Source organism: Antechinus flavipes, chromosome 1, assembly GCF_016432865.1.
Source record: "Antechinus flavipes isolate AdamAnt ecotype Samford, QLD, Australia chromosome 1, AdamAnt_v2, whole genome shotgun sequence".
Classification (NCBI taxonomy): domain Eukaryota; kingdom Metazoa; phylum Chordata; class Mammalia; order Dasyuromorphia; family Dasyuridae; genus Antechinus; species Antechinus flavipes.
Window position 1 is genome coordinate 495,481,754 of NC_067398.1, and position 23,733 is coordinate 495,505,486.

At 32.2% G+C, this 23,733-nt stretch overlaps 1 protein-coding gene across 3 annotated transcripts in view; it reads right to left on the minus strand.

Annotated features, from left to right (window-relative positions):
• Positions 1-23,733, minus strand: part of RBBP8 (RB binding protein 8, endonuclease) — a 124,502-nt gene that overhangs the window by 32,474 nt on the left and 68,295 nt on the right. For 2 of the 3 annotated variants that reach the window (XM_051970350.1, XM_051970349.1), the window contains exons 5-8: positions 15,294-15,406; positions 13,598-13,664; positions 9,501-9,670; positions 2,373-2,477 (exon numbers count right to left, since the gene is read on the minus strand). In XM_051970350.1, the coding sequence (XP_051826310.1) occupies positions 2,373-2,477; positions 9,501-9,670; positions 13,598-13,664; positions 15,294-15,406 (455 nt within the window). The remainder of the gene's footprint in view (positions 1-2,372; positions 2,478-9,500; positions 9,671-13,597; positions 13,665-15,293; positions 15,407-23,733) is intronic. The other variant, XM_051970351.1, reaches the window with a different exon arrangement.

Genomic DNA, 23,733 nt, shown 5'->3' on the forward strand with positions numbered 1-23,733 from the left:
AATGAGGATTACTATGCACAAGATGGCAGTTGATAAAATGGCATATAGTTTGTTTTTTAAAAAGCCCTGAAGTTAGGAGGACCTAAGTTTAAATCCAACCTCAGACACTTAATGCTTCCTAGCTGTGTGACCTTGGGCAAGTCACTTAACCCCAATTGACTCAGCAAAAAAAAAAAAAAAAAGAAAAGAAAAGAAAAAAGAAAAAAGTAGAGGGGGAAGGAGTTGATACTTAATGCAAAATTATCTTAAAGTGAGATTATATAGTTTATACTAGATAAGCCTACCATATTTGACAAGTGGGGAAAGAATTCATTTTGTAAATCTTTAAATCTTACAACAAACATTTTTCATAATAAGTATTATTAGGAAAGTATAATATTAAATTTAAAATATAAGCATTATATACATTCTTTAAACATTTTAAACTGGCTTTATTATTTCTTATAAATACTTAGGAACATGAAGAGAAGAATAAGCTTCTAGAACTATAGAACTAACCCTTTGGGAATTGAAGAAATTCTTAGGGTTTAGAGAAAGGCAAAGTAAGGATTGTTGACAACAGCAGGGAAGAGATCTGAGAATCAGTAAGGCAGAGTACATTCCTGAACATCCTGCAAAAGCAATTGTGGTATTAGACTATCTAGCATAAAATAGGCCTTAGTATTCTATTAGCTTTTTATTCAGGAAAGGCTTTCAACTCCATTTGGAATAAATCTATGATTATAATGAAGACAAGGGAAAAGAGAACATACAGAAATTCCTTTTATGGTAAGCTTTTATAGAATGTATGTAGTCAACAGAGTAGTAAAGGATATTCAAATAATATAGCTGCTTTATTCTATACATTGGTATGTTTTATAAGTTATTCTTTAAAAGTCCTTGACAATAACAGAGAATCTTGTTTGGAAGATCTGTGAGGTTGAGAGGAAAAATAATGTAATTTATTTGCTCATCTTGAGTGACTAAATCTGTTCCACTCTCAAAATGAAAACAAGGAAGAATGATTTTACTGGTTATTGCCCCCAAAGATTACCTTCTAATGGACTCCTCTCTCAGTCATAAGGTGATCTGAGAAGTAAAAGAAAAGTCCAGATTCTCCTTTAGGTATATGAAGATGTGCCTAATTAGTTTAGGTTATAACAGACCCATGGGGCCAACAATTTGCTTAAGAAAAGATATTGGGAGGGTGGACAGGAGAAGAAAGAAGAGAGAACTATATGGGGATAGGGTGGACATGGTTTCATTGGAGACAAGATTCATGTTTGGATATCATAGCAACAACCGGATACAATTTGTTTTCCAACTTTCTATCTGGCTTACCCTTCAAATTAGGTCATGTTTTCTCCTTTCCCCCAAGTAGTTACAAGCATATACTTTAGAGACTTCTGGAGAAAGTCAAACCTCATTAATACAGACTACTAATTTAGAATGATTTAGAAATGAATTGGTTTGAAGTTTGTTTTTGTTATTTTAAAAAAGATTACTAAATAACCTGAGAATATAAATAAGACATCAAGAGAAATATTTAAATTACGATTTCCAAGTACTTTAAATCTCCTGGTTGCATAAAACAACCTGATCTAATAATTACAATAAACTAAAAAACAATGAATTTGAATAAAAAAAAAATGCATTCTAGAGACAGCTAGGTGGTGCAGAGACCAGCCCTGAAGTGAGGAGGACCTAAATTCAAATCTGGACTCAGATACTTAACACGGCCCAGCTGTGTGACCTTGGACAAGTCACTTAATCCCAACTGCTTTAGCAAAAAAAAAAAAAAAAGAAAGAAAAAGAGCATGCTAATTTTAGAAGGATAATAAGTTATCAGAGATTTATTTTTTTTAAAGCAGCTTTCAGAGCCCAGTACAAATTCATACGAATCTTTTGCATGTCTTGACTTTATAAGCTATTTAATAGTTATTACTGATGCTTAAGTCATGTCACTCAAAAAAAAAATTTCTTCTCTCTCTCCCCCAAAATGCATCAAATCTAAAAGGTAAGGATTTTTTTTTTCTTCTTGTATTGCTGTCTCTGAAATACCTTCAGGATAATAATAGAAAATAAAAATAAAATAGAAATTTTAAATAATATTCTGTATACTATACTCAGTGAGGAAAGAGAATATACAAACATATTTTTGGCTAGGCTTTATAACAATGGCTGGAAAAGAAAAGGTTTACAGTGCTTAACAGATCAAATTTCAATTCATCAAATAACTATAAAACATCCCATTCTCTAAATATTTCAGTTAGTTGAATATTACCTGTATAATTAGGCTAATACATAAAATAGACATGGCTTCTTCTAATTTAAAGAAATTTCTTCAAAAAAAAAACCACTTGTATTATTAAATAATCCAATGTTACTCTTACTGGTCATAGGCGATAATGTTTGATCACAAGTATCTGCTACAAGAATTTCACTTTCATAGTGGTTTTGCTGTACTTGAGTTGAAGACTTCAGACTTTTTGCTAATTCTGGAAAAATAAAAAAAAAGACATAAAACTTTTTTATTAAAAAAAAATAAAGAAATCAAATTTGTAAAAATTTGGTCTCATTTCAGAAATTTTCATAAACCTATAAAAATTCAGTATCTTAATTTCATTACCAATAATAAAAACTGTGAGGTGGCTCAGTGAAAGCATAAACCATTGCTTGAATTCATAGACTTACTAAGACTTATAGATTACTATTTCATCTGCATGCCTAATTTTGTCTTATCAGAAATACTTATTGTGATGTTTTATATATTACTATATGTTAAGAGGACCTAAATCTTACTTCATTTAATAGGACACATAGTCTAGAAAACAGCAAAATCTGTAGTAATTTTTTAAGGGATTGGAGGAAACTTTCCTGATAACTAAAAAGCAACTTTAAAATGATAGCTGATCCTATAAAAATGCAGCATCACTGAAAGAATAAAACATTAACAAACTTACAAATAAATCAACATAGATTCACTGAAGATATACACCAAGTGCTTAATAAACTGAATAGTTAATCTCATTCAAATAATTTAGCTGGCTTACAATGTTTACAATATTCTTTGCAACAAAATGTTTTAGATTCATAGTAATAGTGAAATGAATGTCCAGAAGAGGAGGAATGTATACAATTTTTAAAAATTACATGATAATCAACAATAATGGAAAAATGAACCAGAGGAATTTATTATACATACAAATGAATTGCTTTTCTAACAAAAGAAAATGGTATAATCTACTTTACTGCATGTTCATGTACATTTAAGATGGTCCTAATATATTCAGCTCAGTTTAAAATAGCTTAAGTACAGCCTCTCCTGGTATTAAGAAGAAAAACTGATAACTTCAAAAAGTGATATCTTTGGTTTTTAATTTAGCATCTAACTGGCAGTGTGAAAGCACTAGAAAGTTTTATCAACTGACAATCTTTATGAATTAGTCTGCTGATGGACTATTATGTTTGTGGTCTACAACAGGGGTTAACCTTTGTTGTCACAAATTCCTCTGTCAAGTCTAAGGAAGACTATGTTCTACTTCTCAGAATGTTTTTAAATAACTGAAGGTTGGAACTTTAGAATTTTGAGTTGGAAGTTAGAGGAAATAAAGATGTAATTCTTCCCCCACTTCCAAATCTAGGTCCATATATTCCCAGAAATCTGTTCATGGATGCCCAGATTAAGAATGTGGCTCTAAAAGATCTATCTAGATAAATCATGCTGAAGAAGTTCATGACCAGAAGGTTGGGCACCCCAAAAGCTGATGACATTTTTGACCAAAGCAACTCCTTAAATGACTTATTAAGGCGTTAAAGAAATGATCAGCTTCCACATAAAGGCATCGCTATACACAAGAAATCACAATACTTTCTAAGAGTGCAGGATAGTGATTTATCCGTCTTCCACTAGATGGTGACAAAAGTGCAAGGAATAGAAAAAACAACTTTTTAAGTTTCTTCATTTTTAAAAGAAAGATCCATGTTACCTTCCCCATAGTCACCGAAGAAAGCCTATTGAAATTGGCTATTTTTCAACATAATATCTATTATGTTCTTACTACTGAGTCATAATCTTTTTTTTTCTTTTTTTTAATTTTTATTTAATAATTACTTTATATTGACAGAATCCATGCCAGGGTAATTTTTTTTTTTTTTACAACATTATCCTTTGCACTCGTTTCTGTTCCAATTTTTTTCCCCTCCCTCCCTCCACCCCCTCCCCTAGATGGCAAGCAGTCCTTTATATGTTGGATATGTTGCAGTATATCCTAGGTACAATATATGTTTGCAGAACCGAACAGTTCTCTTGTTGCATAGGGAGAATTGGATTCAGAAGGTATAAATAACCTGGGAAGAAAAACAAAAATGCAGACAGTTCACATTCGTTTCCCAGTGTTCTTTCTTTGGGTGTAGCTGCTTTTGTCCGTCATTTATCAATTGAAACTCAGTTAGGTCTCTTTGTCAAAGAAATCCACTTCCATCAAAATATGTCCTCATACAATATCGTTGTCGAAGTGTATAATGATCTCCTGGTTCTGCTCATTTCACTTAGCATCAATTCATGTAAGTCTCACCAGTCCTTTCTGTATTCATCCTGCTGGTCATTTCTTACAGAACAATAATATTCCATAACATTCATATACCACAATTTACCCAGCCATTCTCCAATTGATGGGCATCCATTCATTTTCCAGTTTCTAGCCACTACAAAAAGGGCTGCTACAAACATTTTGGCACATACAGGTCCCTTTCCCTTCTTTAGTATTTCCTTGGGATATAAGCCCAATAGAAACACTGCTGGATCAAAGGGTATGCACAATTTGATAATTTTTTGGGCATAATTCCAGATTGCTCTCCAGAATGGTTGGATTCGTTCACAACTCCACCAACAATGCATCAGTGTCCCAGTTTTCCCGCATCCCCTCCAACATTCATCATTATTTTTTCCTGTCATCTTAGCCAATCTGACAGGTGTATAGTGGTATCTCAGAGTTGTCTTAATTTGCATTTCTCTGATCAATACTGATTTGGAACACCCTTTCATATGAGTGGTAATAGTTTCAATTTCATCCTCTGAAAATTGTCTGTTCATATCCTTTGACCATTTATCAATTGGAGAATGGCTTGATTTCTTATAAATTTGAGTCAGTTCTCTATATATTTTGGAAATGAGGCCTTTATCAGAACCTTTAACTGTGAAGATGTTTTCCCAGTTTGTTGCTTCCCTTCTAATCTTGTTTGCATTAGTTTTGTTTGTACAAAGGCTTTTTAATTTGATGTAATCAAAATTTTCTATTTTGTGATCAGTAATGGTCTCTAGTTCATCTTTGGTCACAAATTTCTTTCTCCTCCACAAGTCTGAGAGATAAACTATTCTATGTTCCTCTAATTTATTTATAATCTCGTTCTTTATGCCTAGGTCATGGACCCATTTTGATCTTATCTTGGTATATGGTGTTAAGTGTGGGTCCATGCCTAATTTCTGCCATACTAATTTCCAATTATCCCAGCAGTTTTTATCAAATAATGAATTCTTTTCCCAGAAGTTACGGGCTTTGGGTTTGTTAAACACTAGATTGCTATAGTTGACTATTCTGTCTTGTGAACCTAGCCTTTTCCACTGATCCACTAATTTATTTCTTAGCCAATACCAAATGGTTTTGGTGACTGCTGCTTTATAATATAATTTTAGATCAGGTACAGCTAGGCCACCTTCATTTGATTTTTTTTTCATTAATTCCCTTGAGAGTCTCGACTTTTTATTGTTCCATATGAATTTTGTTGTTGTTTTTTCTAGATCATTAAAATATTTTCTTGGAAGTCTGATTGGTATAGCACTAAATAAATAGATTAGTTTAGGGAGTATTGTCATCTTTATTATGTTCGCTCGGCCGATCCAAGAGCACTTAATATTTTTCCAATTATTTAAGTCTGACTTTATTTGTGTGGAGACTTTTTTATAATTTTGCTCATATAATTCCTGACTTTCCTTTGGTAGATAGATTCCCAAATATTTTATGGTATCAACAGTTATTCTGAATGGAATTTCTCTTTGTATCTCTTGCTGTTGGGTTTTGTTGGTGATGTATAAAAATGCTGAGGATTTAGGGGGATTTATTTTGTAGCCAGCTAATTTGCTAAAATTATGAATTATTTCCAATAGCTTTTTAGTAGAATCTCTGGGGTTCTCTAGGTATACCATCATATCATCTGCAAAGAGTGATAGTTTGGTTTCCTCATTGCCTACTATGCCTATTATGTTCTTACTACTGAATCATAATCTTTTAAAAACAACTCCAATTATATTTGTTTATTTGCATGAGTATAAGATATGCTGTAGATAACTAAAAACTAAAAAACAATTTACATATCACTCTGAAATGCATTACTATATCTTTTACCCAAGAGACTTTCCTGATTACGTTGGGTTTCAGTCTAATAGTAAAAATCACATTCATATCTTTCTTTAGACTTTGCAAAGCACTTTCCCTATCCATAATCTTATTTGTTATGGTCTAGAACTCAAAGAAAAGAAAAATGAAACTCAGATCGGCTTTCCCAATGTCAAATGGCTGTTACAGAGTTGGAATTTGAAACTGAGTTGTTGTTTTTTTATTCTAAATCCAGTGCTTTTTATAACTACATCACAAAGCAGCTTTCCATAACATATAAGAAAACATGGGAGACAACCCTCCCTATGGATATGAGCATCTTAGAGAAGACAAGGGGACAAATACTAAAAATGACATGAACAATATATAAAGCAGATAATAGTGAGATTTATGTTTTAGCATCACCTGCTACAATATGAAAAGTAATAGTTTTAGTAAAATTTAGACACTTCCCCACACAATGTGATATTATAAAATGTCCATTATATAAAAAATTACAGATTAAATGTACACATCCATATACAACATAAACAGATAGACGAATCTGTTAATTTCGCCAGTGTGGATCATTTCCCTCCTTCTTGATCTACAGAATTTAATCTCTTAAATCTGTCTAAATCTTTGTTATTATTAGGCATCTTACATAAATTATTTAGAGAAAATTGTATTGGCTATTGTATTAATGCTCTTCTTATGGATCTTTTCATACTTTGATAGTAACAAGATAGTATTTGAATTTTGAATTTTTCCACAAAGATTCAGCTGTCTTTATATCTTTAAATAATGTCTTTTCTATTCTATTTTTTCACAATGAAGTCACCTCTGGGAATGAGGGAGTGTCTACCATATGTCTACCATAGATGTATATGTACCACTGTTGTTTGAATCATGTATAATTTTGATTCCACAAGACTGTGCTGTTCCAGGATTCACAATCACATAACTTCACTTAATGAAGCTAGATCACACCAGGTCATACAGTATGTGGAAAATTGGGCCTCGCATCAAGAAGATCTGAATTAAAATCCAATTTCTGACACCAGCTGTATGACCCTGGGCAAGTCCCTGTTTGCCTCGTTTTCTTCAATTGTAAAATGGGGAATGATAATAATAGCACCAACTTCACAGGATTCTTGTGGGGATCAAATGAAATATTTGTAAAGCTATTAGCATAATTCATCCTTATTTTCTCCTTTCTGTATAGTCACTGAAGAGAGTCTATTGGAATTGACACTCCAGAACAGCAACTCTTAAAAACTAAGGCAGAGTGAAGTGATTTGTCCAAACTCACACAGTTAGGAAGTGTCTGAAGTTGGATGTCCAGTGCTCTCTCCACTATGCCAACTAGCTACCTAACCAATGAAACAACTGACCACTGAAATAATAATTTGTATTGTGGTTATAGGATAAAATGAACTCTGCCAGTTTCCTGATTTGTTGCTTAGAGAACCCACAAGCTGTCCTTCCAAATAACTGTAACTTCTTAGGTTTTGTTTTATTTATATGAAGAATATGCTTATGGATATAAATAACAAAACATTTATTTAGCACCTGGGAGACAGAGAGAGACAGAGAGAGAGAGAGAGAGAGAGAAAGAGAGAGAGAGAAAGAGAGAGAGAGGAAGGGAGAGAGGGAGGGGAGACAGACAACAGGCAAACAACTATATACATACAAGATATACACAGAATAGCTGGAAGATATTCTCAAAGGGAAGGGACCAGTATTGACTGGGAAACAAGAAAAGTCTTTTACAGAAGCTAAGATTTAGGGTGGAGAAAGCCAGAGTTGTGAATTAATATCAACTACAGCATTAATTCACTGGTTATTTGATAAAGAGCACACTAAGAGTTTCAAAAAATTAGATAGTATTATTTTTAGCATTTCCCTGTCCTCTTTTCCACTATTAATCTATCATCACTGAATAGATCTAAATGTCTCACACTCTGGACTGAAAACTAGTAAATATATATGTATATATATATATATGTATATATATATTTTTTCCCAGATCATCTAAGCTAAAAAAATTAATCATCTGCTGACCAACTTTTGATAATGAGCCTTTAAATAATAGCAGGTTTGAAACTAAAGGTCACAGCTTTTCTATGAACTAACTTTATGATTTTTAAATTAGTACTTCACAGAGACAGTTTTGGTTTAGTGGAAGGAGTCAAACTGGGGATGAATGACCTTTGTTCAAATCTTGTCATCAACATGTACTGGCTATATGATTACAAGCAATCAAGTCATTTCAACAAAAGCTTAATTTCCTTATCTGTAATTGGGGATGCTTATAGTATCTAGTTCTCTGGGTTGCTATATGGCTCAAATGAGATAATCTAGAGGAAGAATTTTATAAAGCTTAATGTGTTTTATATAAATGTCAGTTATTTTAAGTCCCTTCATGTTTCAACACCTCAATTTCCTGATCTGCAAAATGAGGAAATTGGTCTAGGTGATTTCTAAGATTTTCCAGATCAAAATCCATGATCCTAGGTTGTTAGGCATAAGATTATTAAGATGTCAGTGGGCATAAAGTTGAAGTTTCACCAGTTTAGCAGAATCTTTTAGTAGAAAAGCTGATTATGCTGGCATAGCTTTCAAAAGGCTCTTCATTTCAGCTTCATATTCCCATTTCATTCCACAGTAGAAAGCAACATCAGAATGGGACTTTTTTGGAGAATGTCTTATAGAATATATTTCAAATCACTTTCCAAGGTTACAAATAGAACTCTTGAGCAAAACTTTAGACTCAACATACTTGATCTCAAATCTAATAAACTAACAAATTCAGCTATAGCAGAGATATCAAATTGTTAGACCACAAAACTCCAGGTGGTGTTCAAACCATATTAAATTGTAATTGGGAACCTTTAACAAAATAAATAAAAATATAATGCAATACAGATAATGCTGATGTGAACTTTTCTGAGTCAATACATATTGACAATATGGTCCAGATGGGTCCATTTCTATTTGAGTTTGATATCAATTATGCTATCACATAGGTTAACCAAATAATGAAGACATTCTATTGTTTCAACATAAAACATTCTATGTGATATAATATGTGATATGTTATAATTTAAGTGACTAATTTTCACAAAATATTAAATAAATCCTTACCATTGGTACTTAGAGGGTGCTCCAAATCAGTATGTGTTTGCTCTATATATCGGACATGTAGGTTCTCCTTCTTTCTTCTTAATCGATTAAGTCCAGGAAATGAAAAAGTCAATATAGGAGAATCAGGGATAACTTCTTCCTCAGGCTCTACAGCTTTATGCTGTTTCTTCCTGATGGAATCAGGGACAGTGATCATCAAGGTATGAAATCAATATAAAGAAAACTATTTCAGAATATCTAATAATGCCTCTTCTCTCTGTCCATTGCATCCATTTGCTTTCACAGGTTGATTTCTATTGTTAACACTACCATCATTCTAGTAAGTCAGTCATTTCTCTTGATTTTTCACATTTAGCATACTATAATCACATACTATTTTGTTTTCCTCCCTTCAATCTATTCCCTCTCTGATTCAGCCCTCAGAGAGTACCTCAGTAATTTTCACTGGACCCATCATTCCCTCTACTCATAAATCTTTGAAAGATTTTAACTACCTATCAAACAAAGCAGGAAATTCTAATTCTGGCATTTGAATCCTTCTGCAAGCTAGTCAAGCCTATCTTTATCTTTCTAACCTTATCTCATGTTACTTCCCTTCATGTAATATACACTTCCCAGTCAAACTGGACTATTCTCTGTGTCCATTTTTTATCTCAGCATGTCTTGCCTCTGTGCCTATGTCCATATCCCATGATGCTCTGAGCCCAGTTTTTTCCCTGAAATAGCAAACAGGAAAGTTGGAATGGGGGGTAAGGAAGACCAGAGTAAGAACGCCATCTTGGACACTTACTCGCTGGGTGATCCTCAGTAAGACTAGCACTAAACTTCTGTGTCAGTTTCCTCATCTATAAATAGGAGAAAACAGTACCTTCCTCATAAAACTGTTGTAAGGATCAAAAGAAATTACACTTATATAGACCTTAAAATGTTATATAAATGACAGATATTATATTAGAAGTGGCTAACCACAATAAATAGAGAACCAGAATTAGATTCATGAAAAATTGGGTTTAATGATCCTGGGCAAATCACTTAACTTTAGCCTCAGTTTCTTTGTCTGTTAAAAAAAATTTAGGGATAACAACAGTGGCTCCCTCATAGAGTGGTTGTGAGGATCAAATGAGAAGAGAGTATATTGAAAGTGTTATGCAAACTTTAAAATAATACAAACACTAAATGTTATCATTGCTCATCTCCATGTCTATGAATGGACTGTCTCCCATACTTGCAATGCTGTCTCTCTTTACCTTTTCCTCTTACATCCTCTAACTTCCTTCAAGGTTTCATTCCTGTGCCACCTTCTTTTGGCCAATTTCTGATTCTCCCAGTTATTCATGGTATGCCATTCTCTCCCCAGACTCCATGCTATATTTTCCTAGTCCCCTTTTCAAGTTCTTTAAAATAAATATAAAAGGTCCAAGAAAAATACTTTAAGATTTTTTTTTTTTTAAAAAGAGAGAGATGACTTTCATTTAGAGGTTAGGACAAATGCAAATGAAGAGGAAACAGCTCAGCTTAGCCTTAAAAAGGGGAAGGAACTTTTAGAGAAAGTGATGAGGAAGGAGTCTATTCCTGGGATGAGGTAACAGACCAAACCTTATAGCTTTGCCATAGAGCCCAGTACATAGTAAGCATTCAATAAATGATCAATAAAGATAATTAAGACATAGCCCTTTCCATTATACAGTTTATAATCTAGCAGCTAATACATTGTCCTAAATGCATAAAGATTCCAAGGGCTCACCTTGCAGGCATATTTTTCTGGCTAACAGTGAAAATTTATGCTGATCCAATTAAACATATATATAGGTCCATCCTGTATTCAGTAACACATAAGTGAATGATAGTAGAACTGAGTTCAGACTGAAGTATATATGGCCATAGAAAGGAGATAACTAGGCCCACAAGTAGATCTAACATTAATTTCCAAAGAACTAAGATTGGCTAGTTTATTCAGGTTTAATAATAATAAAACCAATCTCTATTTTAGCTCACACTAATGTTAAAATATTTTCTAAAATATTGAGAATCCTCACTTCTGTATATGTTATTAATATTGTTTCATATAAAACAGCATTTGAATTTTATTTCACTTTCCTAAAAGTCTAAATTTTTAAATCTATAGAAAAGTACAGACTAAAATTTCTTAAGAGATATACTAAATTGCCTAAAAAAGGTTTTTTCCTTCTAGTAAAAAATTCATCTCTGAATTGTACAATCAATTCTGTTTTTCAGAGTTTTGAGCTTTCCAGGAATTCTTTTAAGTGCCAACATCTTTAAATCTCTCAAATTTTAATAACTTCCCCATAATTATATTGTCTTAGTACCCTCTTCCCCAAATCTAGCCCACATCAAAATAAGACAAATCACATGAGAAAGGCTTATAGATTACTGAAGCATGAAGTCTAACTGACCTAGCTTTAAACTGATCACAATCCAGTCTTCTTGCCTGTTAGTCATAAAATTCTACCTGAATCATGAATGAGTCACGAGGAAAAAACAATTCCCTGACAAGGCCAGTCTAGAAGTGGCAGAGCTCTCAGAAGGAAAAAGCTAGCTCTAACCAGAGATTTCTAAACCAAACAAACAACTTGCTAGCTTTGTCCTTCTTTGTCCTTCTGATATAAAGTGAATAAAAAGGGAAGTGGAAAAGACAACTAACTTTGATAAATGATGGATGGATGGATCATTAAATGACTCAAAAACTGACAAAGAAGGATTAACCTCCTACCCTGCTGATATCCTAGGTTAAAAAAAAAAAAAAAAGAATTTTGCATTAAGTTCATTCAATTTATGCTGATCACAAATCCAAACTCCCAGTGTCTTTATTACAATGGAAAATCAATTTTTAAAAGATTGTGAGTTGAGACTGAAAATAAAAGAAAGGTTTTTATGTAACCTGTAAACAAATGTCATCAGACATTTTCAATGCATTTCCACTCAGATTTAAACTTGAGTTAAATTTTAATTTTGTTCTTAATACCAATCACATTTTCACCCACCATATTCATATGTAACTTCCACTTGTCCCTTATGCTTACCACTAACTACACGCTGTAAAACAATCACAGATATAGGTGGTAAGGTTCCCTACCAAACTTCACAGATCAATGGAAAGAGATTTACAAAGTGCTAATTTCACCATCTATACCTAGATGAAGGGCAGCTAAGTGGTGTAATGGATAAAATGTTGGCCTTAATTCAGGAAGAACCATCTTCTTGAATTCATTTAGCTATAATGAAGTCACTTAATCCTGTTTGCCTCAGTTTCCTCATCTGTAAAATAAGCTGGAGAGAATGGCTAATCACTCTAATCTTTGCCAAGAAAAACTCAAAAGGGTCTAAAAAGAGCTGGATTCAAATGAAAATGCCTGAAGTATATAACAAACTTACTTGACAATTTCAGCCCTCCCTCTGAATAGCATGTGTCTCCACTACTACCTCCTTTATCTAATATTAACAAGTCTCTACCTTTAATTTCTACTCAATACTTTTAGTTGCATGATGATAAAGTAAATAAATGATGGCCTAATATTCATAAAATTGGGAAAATTCAAAATTCTACCATTACTAGTGATCTAAGAAAAAAACTGGTACAGACTTTGATGAGAGTCATGAGACTTTGAACACAGTACCTAAGAAATTCTGACTGGATGAATTATACATGAATATTTTATTGAATATATATGAATAATATATTTTATCACAAGAACTATCACAAGAATTATATATGAATAATATATTTTATCACAAGAACTCACAAAAGAAATCCCTTTAAAGACCATGAAAAACCTATTTGTATCCAAAGCTTAATGATTATTGCTGAAAGTTCTAAGAGAAGGAGGACTTAAAATGTTTCAAGAATTATAAATAAAATGTCTTAAGTTAGTGAGACATTGCAAAGATTATTTTTATCTCCCTATTAGAATGATGAGAGAACCAAAATTAGACAAATTAAATGCAACTTCCCCCCAAATAAAAATATTTTTGAAATAGTTTAATAAGTCAAATAGATAAACTCCCTATAAGTTATAACAGTATGCAAATATTCAAAAATGCAAAAGGTATTATAAAAGAAATGTAGTACAGTTACTCACTCAATTTTCTTTTGCAGTTGCTCTGAAAGTTTTTTGTTTTCTTCTTGTAAGGCATTCTTATCATTCACTGAAATATTTGGGGGAAAAAGTCATATAAGAAATTGAAATTTAACAAAATTAAATGGCAATGATGGGAAAACATGCATTACTAGATAATTGTTGTTTATTGATTTATGCTAGGCTTTTCCTAACTCTTGAGCCAGAGTAATGTCAGTTAAGTTTATTAATTATACTGTGCAAAATTAATTTGTTACTAGGCACTGATTATTATACCTGAGGTTTCATGGCTGCCATGTAACTGATTAACTGATGATTTTATGTAATGCTTGTGAACCAAAAAGAAAAAAGTACTTAATGTGCAAAGGAGTATATCATTATTCATGCTGAGGATAAGAGGGAAATGGAAAGCATTCCATTTGGTTACTCATTCCATTTAATTTCCAAATGCTTTACCTCTTCAGATAAAATATATTATAAATATAAATTTTAGTGATTTATAGATAAAATTAGATACATATTTCAATTATCAGGGATAAAGTAAAAGAACTTTCTGTTCCAATATGGATAAACCATCAGATGCATTAGCCTCTGAAATCCTTTTCACTTCTGAGATTCTTTGATGAAAACTGTGAGACTAAATCTGGTCAGAGAAAGTAACACTAAATATAACTGAAATTAGAAAACGATAGAGAGAAGTTAAATGTTATTTCTTGAAAATGATCTCTTCTCTGTGTTTATGAATATAAATAATAATTTTAAATAAACTGTATATACACCAAAGAACTAACTACTTTCAGAACTGTCTCACTGAATATACTTTGCAACCATTATCCAATGATGAAACAATGATCTATCTTGGAGCTATAATTTTCTGCTATATTCAGCAAGAATATTTAACAATACTTACCTCTGCTTTTCTCATGAAACTGCTAATGTAGAAAAAGTTAAATTAGTAAATACCAACAATACAAGCTTTAAGAATAGGCTATTTCAAAAGTTTATTAAGCAATGGTTTGAAAGTTGGATTATATTTTCCTGTCAGCAAAATAATAATATAAATAGTGGACAAGTTCTCAGGGTGGTCCAGAAAGACCAATTTTAATCCACTATACATTTAAATGAACGTCCTAGAAGTACAATATTAATATGATCTCAACTGCTACATTTAGTAATGTCTCTGGAAAAATACATTTGAATGACTACATATCATTTCATTCTTTGCCAACTTGACTGGCTTGTTCTATATAAGAGATGAGTTAAAAATGTTGGGTACAGAGCACTACAATGTATAAGGATACAGCTTTGGAGCATCCAAATCCCAGACAACTGCCTATTATATTTGAAGAGTAAAGAAAATGGCTAATCATTCGAATCTTTGCCAAGAAAAACTCAAAAGGGTCTAAAAGAGCTGGATTCAAATGAAAATGCCTGAAGTATATAACAAACCTACTTGACAATTTCAACCCTCCCTCTGAATAGCATGTGTCTCCACTACTACCTCAATATCTCTCTGTATCTCTGTCTCTCCTATTTCTATGTAAAGGATTTCTTCCTTCTCCCATCTGATATATTTATACAGACTCTCACAAATGTATTTAAAAGGTCAATAGTTAATACTATTACCAATTTATTAACAAATTTTAAAACTATATTATATCATGCTGGATATTAAAATTTTAAACAAAGAAAAACTCACTAAGTTCAGTGATAAGTTTAAGATTCTGTTGCCGGATATTTTCAAATTCCTGTTGTTTTTTCCTCATGTGCTCTTCAGTCACTGCACAACGGTCACATAAACCTGCTCTTAACCTATGGAACAGAAATAAAACTTTCCATTGTAAAAACACTTACATTTAAATTTTATGGTTTTTTTAATTCATAAGCTCTAAGTATTCACAAATATGTTAAATATAAAGTCAAAGACACTGGATAAATTGAAAATGTTTCATAGTTTCTTATTTATGTAAAAGGCAGCATCACTAAATGGCCTGCCTTCAACTCATGCAAGCAGTTGTGAATATGGATAAATCACTTAATCTCTTAATGCCTCAAGCAACCCTCCAAGACTCTAAGTTACATATTAGTTAAATTCTATGGCGGAAGTAGTTTGCCACACCAATGAAATCACAGATCTAGCACAATATTAACAAAAAAAGTTTCTGAATATCTTCCAAATATGTTAGGACCTTGAATTTTGAATAAATTTTGTTCTGAGCCTGGTACCAAGAGGTTTTACACACGGAATAAAAACATCTTATTTTGGAGGTTGCTTTTATGGCAAATTCCAAGTCCAATATTACAGCGAGACTACAACACATAATATCAAAATTTAAGAATTTAAGGAGAGGTTTTACCCCTATGTTTTCAGTACCCATCATATTATCAAAGTATCAGCTGCCTAAAAAACAAACTTACTATCTTTATCATCAAATAAATTTTTATTAGGAAGAATGAGAATAAATCTTTGCCATTATCAAGTCACTAATAAGCACCTGTGTTTTGATCCCACAGAAAAAGCATCTGGGTTTTGGTCTGCATATTCTGTATTGGTCACTAAGTTTGATCTCCTAATTCCAATGGCCATATACTGAACTACCATGATAAGCTCTTCTTTAAAAAAAAAAAAATTAAATAAATAGATCATGCCTGGTCATTTGCTTGATACTTCTTTACTGAATGAATTAATGAGCATTTATTAAGTGCTTCCATTCCATGTGCTTGTATCAAGAACTCTGCTAAATGCTTGTATACTTCCAAGAAGCTCCAACTCTAATTGAAAGTGACAACACATAAAATAAAGTTTAGCTATAGGGCAGATATTCATATAGATGTTACCCACAGTGATTTTTAGAACTTAGCCACTGCATAGGCTCTACTTTTTTTGGCTACGTTCGACTGATATAGAGTCAAATACCTGTTGTTAGACTTTATTAACTGCTCAAAATTCACAAAAGTATTTTCAAAAGTTCTAAAGATATTTTTATGTGTTCTGATAATCAATCCTCCATATCTTAGATCCATAACCTTCTCACTACTTTAATATAGACAATACCCAAATTCAGACACTTATCACCTCTCATAATGGCCCCCTTAATTAGAAGTCTTGTACCTTAAGTCTCTTCCCATTCCAATCCATCCTTCATATTGATGTCAATGTTACTTTTCTTCAAATAGATCTAATTTCATACTTTCCTACAGTATAAAATTCACTGGTCCCTGCAGACTCTATGATGAAATATAAAAATTCAATTTAGCTGTTAAAGCTCTCTTTTTGATCTGATCCCAATTATTTTTCTAGTTTTCCTATTCACTTTATGGTACAGCTAAATCTTTGACAACTGCAAATAATGAATCCTTTGAAGAGGTCACATGTATTTATATATTTAAACTTATAGTTATATTTATATGAAATATGTAGTTATATGTAACAGCATAATATGTAAAATATATAGTTATATAAAATCATTGGTCATGTCCAAAGAAAATATGTAATGCAAATCTGAATAATGTGATTCATGTTAGAAGCTTTTTTTTCTGTTCTTCACAAATGAGCTGTCTCTGTGTTAAGGTTCAGTTCAAACACTAATACTCTAAGCTCTGTAAACTTTTTATTTTGTGTTTATTCTTTATACAGTTACTTACACAAATGTTGCTCTACCATTTGGAAATTAATTCCTGTTGTTTTTAAATCCCCTGCCATAGCAAAATATAGTATAGAACTGGAGCTTAAAGTTGGCTGATTGATTGAATCCTTTTACTTTTTTTAAATGAGGAAGTATTAATCTTTCTATATATAGCTGTAGGGTAAAGGGATGATATTCAATATTTTATTGTTTTTTTGTTAAAATACTTACAAAATTTCATTTTCCATTTTAAGCTTGGCCAATATATTAAAACTGTTATTGCTTTAAATCGGTTTATCCTTTTGAGTTTTGATTTAATAGCTAAGTTTCTTAACATAGACACAACTTTTTCTTAACAGGCTTATAAGAAGACCAAGGTATTTACAAATACAAAACTGCTTTCATAATGTGATTAAATTCAATCTTATGATTCAAGGTAAAAGCCTTCACTTTCTGTTTTCCTCAGTATATATTTAAAATGTTATATTTTAAATCCAAACAATTTTATGCCATAAAAGAAAGCTCCCAAGAGATGAAGGATTTGTTTAATATGTTTTTCAGTGCAGTCATGGTTTAGTAAACTTCTTTATAAGCTTGAGGATCATTCAGGTCAATTTAGACTAGAGGGTTAAAATAAGTTTAGTGCAAGGCAAGACCAGAGGCAGTAGATGATTTAATGCAGGGGTCCTCAAACTATGGCCTGAGGCCAGATGCAGCAGCTGAAGACGATTATCCCCTTCACCCAGGGCTATGAAGTTTCTTTATTTAAAGGCCCACAAAACAAAGTTTTTGTTTTTACTATAGTCTGGCCTTCTAACAGTCTGAGGGACAGTGAACTGGCCCCCTATTTAAAAAGTTTGAGGACCTCTGATTTAATAGATAGAATTTGGGGCCTACAGTCAGAAAGATGTAAATTCTAATTCAATTTCAGACACTTGCTAGCTGTGTAATCCTAGGCAAATCATTTAACCTCTGTTTATCTTAATCACTGAAGAAGAAAAGAACAAGCCACTTCAATACCTTAATGGAGGATGGATTGGAGAGGGAAAGGTTAGAATTAGAGAGAATAATTAGAAAGCTACTACAATAGTCCATAGAAGAGGTGACAAGGATTTGAACTAAGAAATGCTGAAATATGGCAATGGACTAAATATATATGGATTACATGAGAAAATGCTCTTACTCTATTCAATGTTCTCCTAGTTCTGCTCACTTTACTTTGTATCAATTCATATAGGATTTCTTAGGTTTTTCTAAAATCTTCCTATTCATCCTTTCTTAAAGCACAATTATAATTCATTACAATCACATACAACAACTTCCCCAATTGTTTATCTCCCCAATTGATGAGTCTATTCCCTTAATTTCCAAGTCTTTGCCACAATTTTGGGCAGAGTTGCTCAGAGTGGTTGCACCAGCATATCTTTATGAACAGTGCATTAACGTGCCTATTTTTCCATAACTCCTCCAATTGTCGTCATCTTTATAATTTTTTTAAAAGTGGCGTTAGACTGCAATGCTTTGCCAGAAATTCATGGGCCATGAGATAATATCTGAGCTAACAATTAAATATTTTAATTATTGTGCTTTAGTTTTGTAGAGAAGCTAGTTTCATTTATGTAAGCTGCTTTCTGATTCATTAGAATGTGTGCATTTTATTTTATTTGATCCAATTTGAGTTTTTGTCATGTTGGACTTCTTACAAACATTTAGATGCCAGGAAATTTTCAATATTATGCTTCTTCAGAGAGTTCTCTCTCTTGTAATTTCAATGACTCCTGAAATAAAGTTTTTGATAGATGCTGAACTGGTGATTTTCTTCTTTGCATCATCCTGAGTCCTTGTGTTGTCTCACAATTTTGATCTTTAAATCGTTTATGATGGGAATCTAGAACTTCTAACACACTTTTGTTTTCTAGATTCTATTCAAGACTTCTGGAATTCCCTTTCAAAATTCTATGGTGTGGGTTACCTTTTATTATGTGAAATGAAACATCAATTTGATAATGATTCAATCTTCCAAAGTTCTTCCTTAGGACACTCCTGCTAAAATAGCTTAACTGACTTCAGTTTAAGTATTCTTTAACCTTAACTCTACCTTTCCTCCTTTATAACTCTAAGGTAACTGCTGTCACATTATATTTTTGTGTGCAAGTTTTGAAATTTTTAAATAATTTGGATGTACCAAAGGTCAAATCTTTAAAAATTGCTCTTTTGGCATAATTGGTGTGATACCAATTTTGTGCTGTCAAACAAAAAAAGATATTCAAATTTCCAGTAACTATGCCTATCTTCTCTTAAAAATTATTTAGTCCACTAGTCTCAAAATGATATTTTAATCAAGCATTCAACCATTTTTTACCAGAATTTATGGAATTCATATTAAATCAAGATATTCAGTGATTCTTGTTATGTGTTTCAACATTTTCCTTTTCAGGTATACTAACTTCTCAATGTCAATTTCATCTAATATGGGCTTGGTAATGATGTTATTTCTTCTTCTTCCCCCTTTTAAAATATAATAGCTTTTTATTTTTTAAAAAAAATGCAAAGATAGTTTTAAACATTCACTCTTGCAAAACCTGGTATTGCAAATGTTTCTTCCTCCCTCTCTGTAATCAATTATAGGTTAAACATGTGACACTCTTCTAATATATTTTCATATTTGTTGTGCTATGCAAGAAAAATCAGATCAAAAGGGAAAAAAACATGACAAAGAAAAACAAACAACAGCAACAACAAAAAAAATGAAAATACTATGCTTTGATTCACATTCAATCTCCACAGTTCTCTCTCTGGATAAATGACTTTTTCTATCAACAGTCTACGGGAATTAGGGATTTATTGAATAAGTTATAGTATTTGAAAGTTATAGAATATTCTTGTTCTGCAAAAAAAGATGGACAAGCTAATTTTAGAAAGGCCTGGAAAGATTTACAACAACTAATGCTGTGCAAAACAAGCAGAATAAGGAATACATTAACAGCAAGATTGTGCAATGATCAACTATTTAAGACTTGGTTCTTTTTAGTGGTTCAGTGAGTGACCCAAGGCAATCCCAATAAATTTTGGGAAAAAAAGGCTATCTGCATCCAAAAAGAGAACTATGGACATTGAATGTAAATCAACACATGCTATGTTAACTTTTTTTTTTCTTTTCACAGTTTTTCCCTTTTGTTCTGATTTTTCTCTTCCAACACCATTCATAAAAAAAAAAAAAAAAAAAAAAAAGTCGTGTATTCAAAAAAGTTAATGTAAAAAAAAAAAAAGTCTCTTGGAGTTGTTTTGAATCACTGTTGAAAAGCACCAAGTCCATCACAGTTGGTCATCACATGATTTTGTTGTTGCAGTGTACTAAATATTCTCTAAAATTTCAGTCTTTTAACTGAAATTTTTTTAACCTGCTCATTATTTCTTATAGAAAAACAGTATTATGCTACATTTACCATAACTTATTCAGCCATTCTTTTCCAATTCCTTGCCATTAAAGAAAAGGGCTGCTACAAACATTTTTTTACATATGGGTTCTTTTCCCTTTTTCATGACTTCTTTGGGATACAGATCCAGTAAAGACACTGCTGGATCAAAGGACATGCAGTTTCATAGCCCTTTAGGCATAATTCCAAATTGCTTCCCACAATGATCAGTTCAAAATTCCACCAACAACATATTAATATCCCAGTGTACCCACATCCCCTCCAATATTTATCATTATATTTTCCTATCATCTTAGCCAATCTGAGAAGTTTACAGTGGTACTACAGTTGTCTCCAATCAATAGTGATTTAGAGCATTTTTTTTCATATGACTAGAAGCTTAGGCTTTTTATTTTTTTTCATCTGAAAAGAATCTATTCATATCTTTTGTCCATCTACCAATTGTAGAATGGCTTGTATTCTTATAAATTTGAGTCAGTTCTCTATATTTAAGAAATAAGGGCTTTATCAGAAACGTTGGATGTAAAATTTTTTACCCAATTTTCTGCTCCCCATCTACTCTTGTTGCACTGGTTTTGTTTGTACAAAACTTTTTAAATTTAATATAATCAAAATTATCCATTTTGTATTTCATAATGTGCTCTAGTAGTTATTTGACCATAAATTCCTCCCTTCTCACAGATCTGAAAGGTAGATATCCCTTGTTCTTGAAATTTGCTTATATTATCACCCTTTATGCTAAATCATGAACCTATTTCAACCTTATCTTGATATAGGTTGTTATTTTACAGTTTTCCCAGTAATTTTTGTCAAAGAATGAGTTGTTGTCCCAGAAGCTGGAGACTTTAGGTCTATCAAACACTAGATTACTATTGTCATTGATTATTGTGTCTTGTGAACTTAACCTATTCCACTGACATTTCTTAGCCAGTAGCAAAAGGTTTTGATGACCACTGCTTTAAAATATAGTCTTAGGCCTGGTACAGCTAGACCATCTTTAATTGCATTTTTTTTCATCAATTCTCTTGAAATTCTTGACATTTTCTTCTTCCAGACAAGCTTTGTTATTTTTCTTCTTCTGAAAAGCAATTTCTTGACAGTTTGGTAAAGCATGGAATAAGCAGGTTAATTTAGGCTGAATTGTCATTTTTATTATATTAGCTCAGTTTACCTATGATCACTTGATATTGTTCCAATTGTTTAGATCTAATTTTATTTATATGAAAAGTATTTTCTAATTGTGTTTATATAGTTTCTGGCTTTGTTTTAGCAAGTAGACTCCCAAATACTTTATATTACCTATAGTTATTTTTACAGAGATTTCTCTTTCTAAATCTTGCTAATAAGAATTGTCATTAATATATTTAAATGGTGATGATTAATGTAATTTTTATCTCATCATGATCTGAAAAGAATGCATTTACTATTTTTGCCTCTCTGCATATGATTGTAAGGTTTTTATATCTTAAATACAAGGTCAATTTTGGTGTAGGTACCTTGTATTGCTGAGAAAAAGTATATTCCTTTCTACCTTTATTCAATTTTCTCCAAAGTACTATCATATTTAACTTTTCTAAAATTCTATTCACCTCAACTTCCTGTTTTGCTACTGACCACTACCTCCCTCAATCTGCCTTCCCTTTTTTCAGTCCCCACAAAAAAATGGAGTTTTCTTATCCCCTTTCCCTTCTACTTCTGCCCTTCTTTCTATTAGCTTCCCCCTTTCCTTTCATTCTCTGTCCACTGGACCCTTTGTCCAGTGCCCTCCTTATCTCTATCTTCACCTAATAATAAACCTCTTTTATCAATCTAAAAAAATAAATAAATAAACATATGTGATGAGATTAAGTTTCAAACAATGCTCACCCCTCTTCTTTCTCTCAACTGTAAAAGGGTTTTTGTAATTCATATGATATAATTTACCCTACTTAACCTCCCCTTTCTTCTTCTCCCACTAAAATCCCTTTTCTACCCCTAATTTCTTTTTTATATCATCATATTAAAGTCAATTTACATCTACACTATCTAAATATATTCTTTTTAACCACCCTGACAGAGACACAGTTCTCAAAAGTTACACATATTTTTTCATGTAGCAATATAAATATTTTAACCTTTAAAAGTTTTTCCCTACCTTCCTTTCTTAACTTTTTTATCCTTCTCTTGAAGATCAAATTTTCTGTTTGGTTCTGCTCTTTCTCTTAAAAATGATTGAAAACCCCCTATTTCTTGTTCTTTTTTTTTTTTTTTTAATATTATAGCTTTTTATTTACATGATATATGCATGGGTATTTCTTCAGCATTGACAATTACAAAACTTTTTGTTCCAACTTTTCCCCTCCTTATCTCCACCCCTTCCCCCAGATGGCAGGTTGACCAATATATATTAAATATGTTGAAGTATAAGTTAAATACAATATATGTATACATGTTCAAACAGTTAGAAAATCCCCTATTTCACTGAATATCCATTTTTTCCCCTAAAAGATAATTCTTAAGTTTTGCAGGTGATTGATTCTTTGTTGTAGTCTAACTTCCTCTGCCGTACAAAATATATCCCAGGCCCTTCGATACTTTAAAGTGCAAGTTGCTAGGTCCTGAGTAATCCTGATTATGGCTCCTCAATATTTGAATTGTTTCTTTCTGGTTGCTTGCAGTATTTTCTCCTTGAACGGATAATTCTGGAATTTAGCTACAATATTCCTTGGAGTTTTTCATTTTGGAGTTTCCTTCATGAGGTGATTGGTGACTCTGAGGTACCACTACACACCTGTCTGATTGGCTAAGAGGATAGGAAAAAATAACGATGAATGTTGGAGGGGATGCGGTTTTAGAATCCTTATAAGCTGTCATCATTAGAATTGATAGAATTCTAGATAGAAAATTGTTTAATTTAGCATGGCTCAGTATGATTGATCTGATCTTACAAGGAGATGTTATGGGCCAGAACTTGAAACAAGGTACTAAGTGGAACTGATAAAAACAATGCTTGTGATCACACCTTTAGAGAGCTCATATAAGCAAGAAGCTCTTGGGGCCAAAAAGCACTCTGGGACAGACACAGAGCACTCTGGGA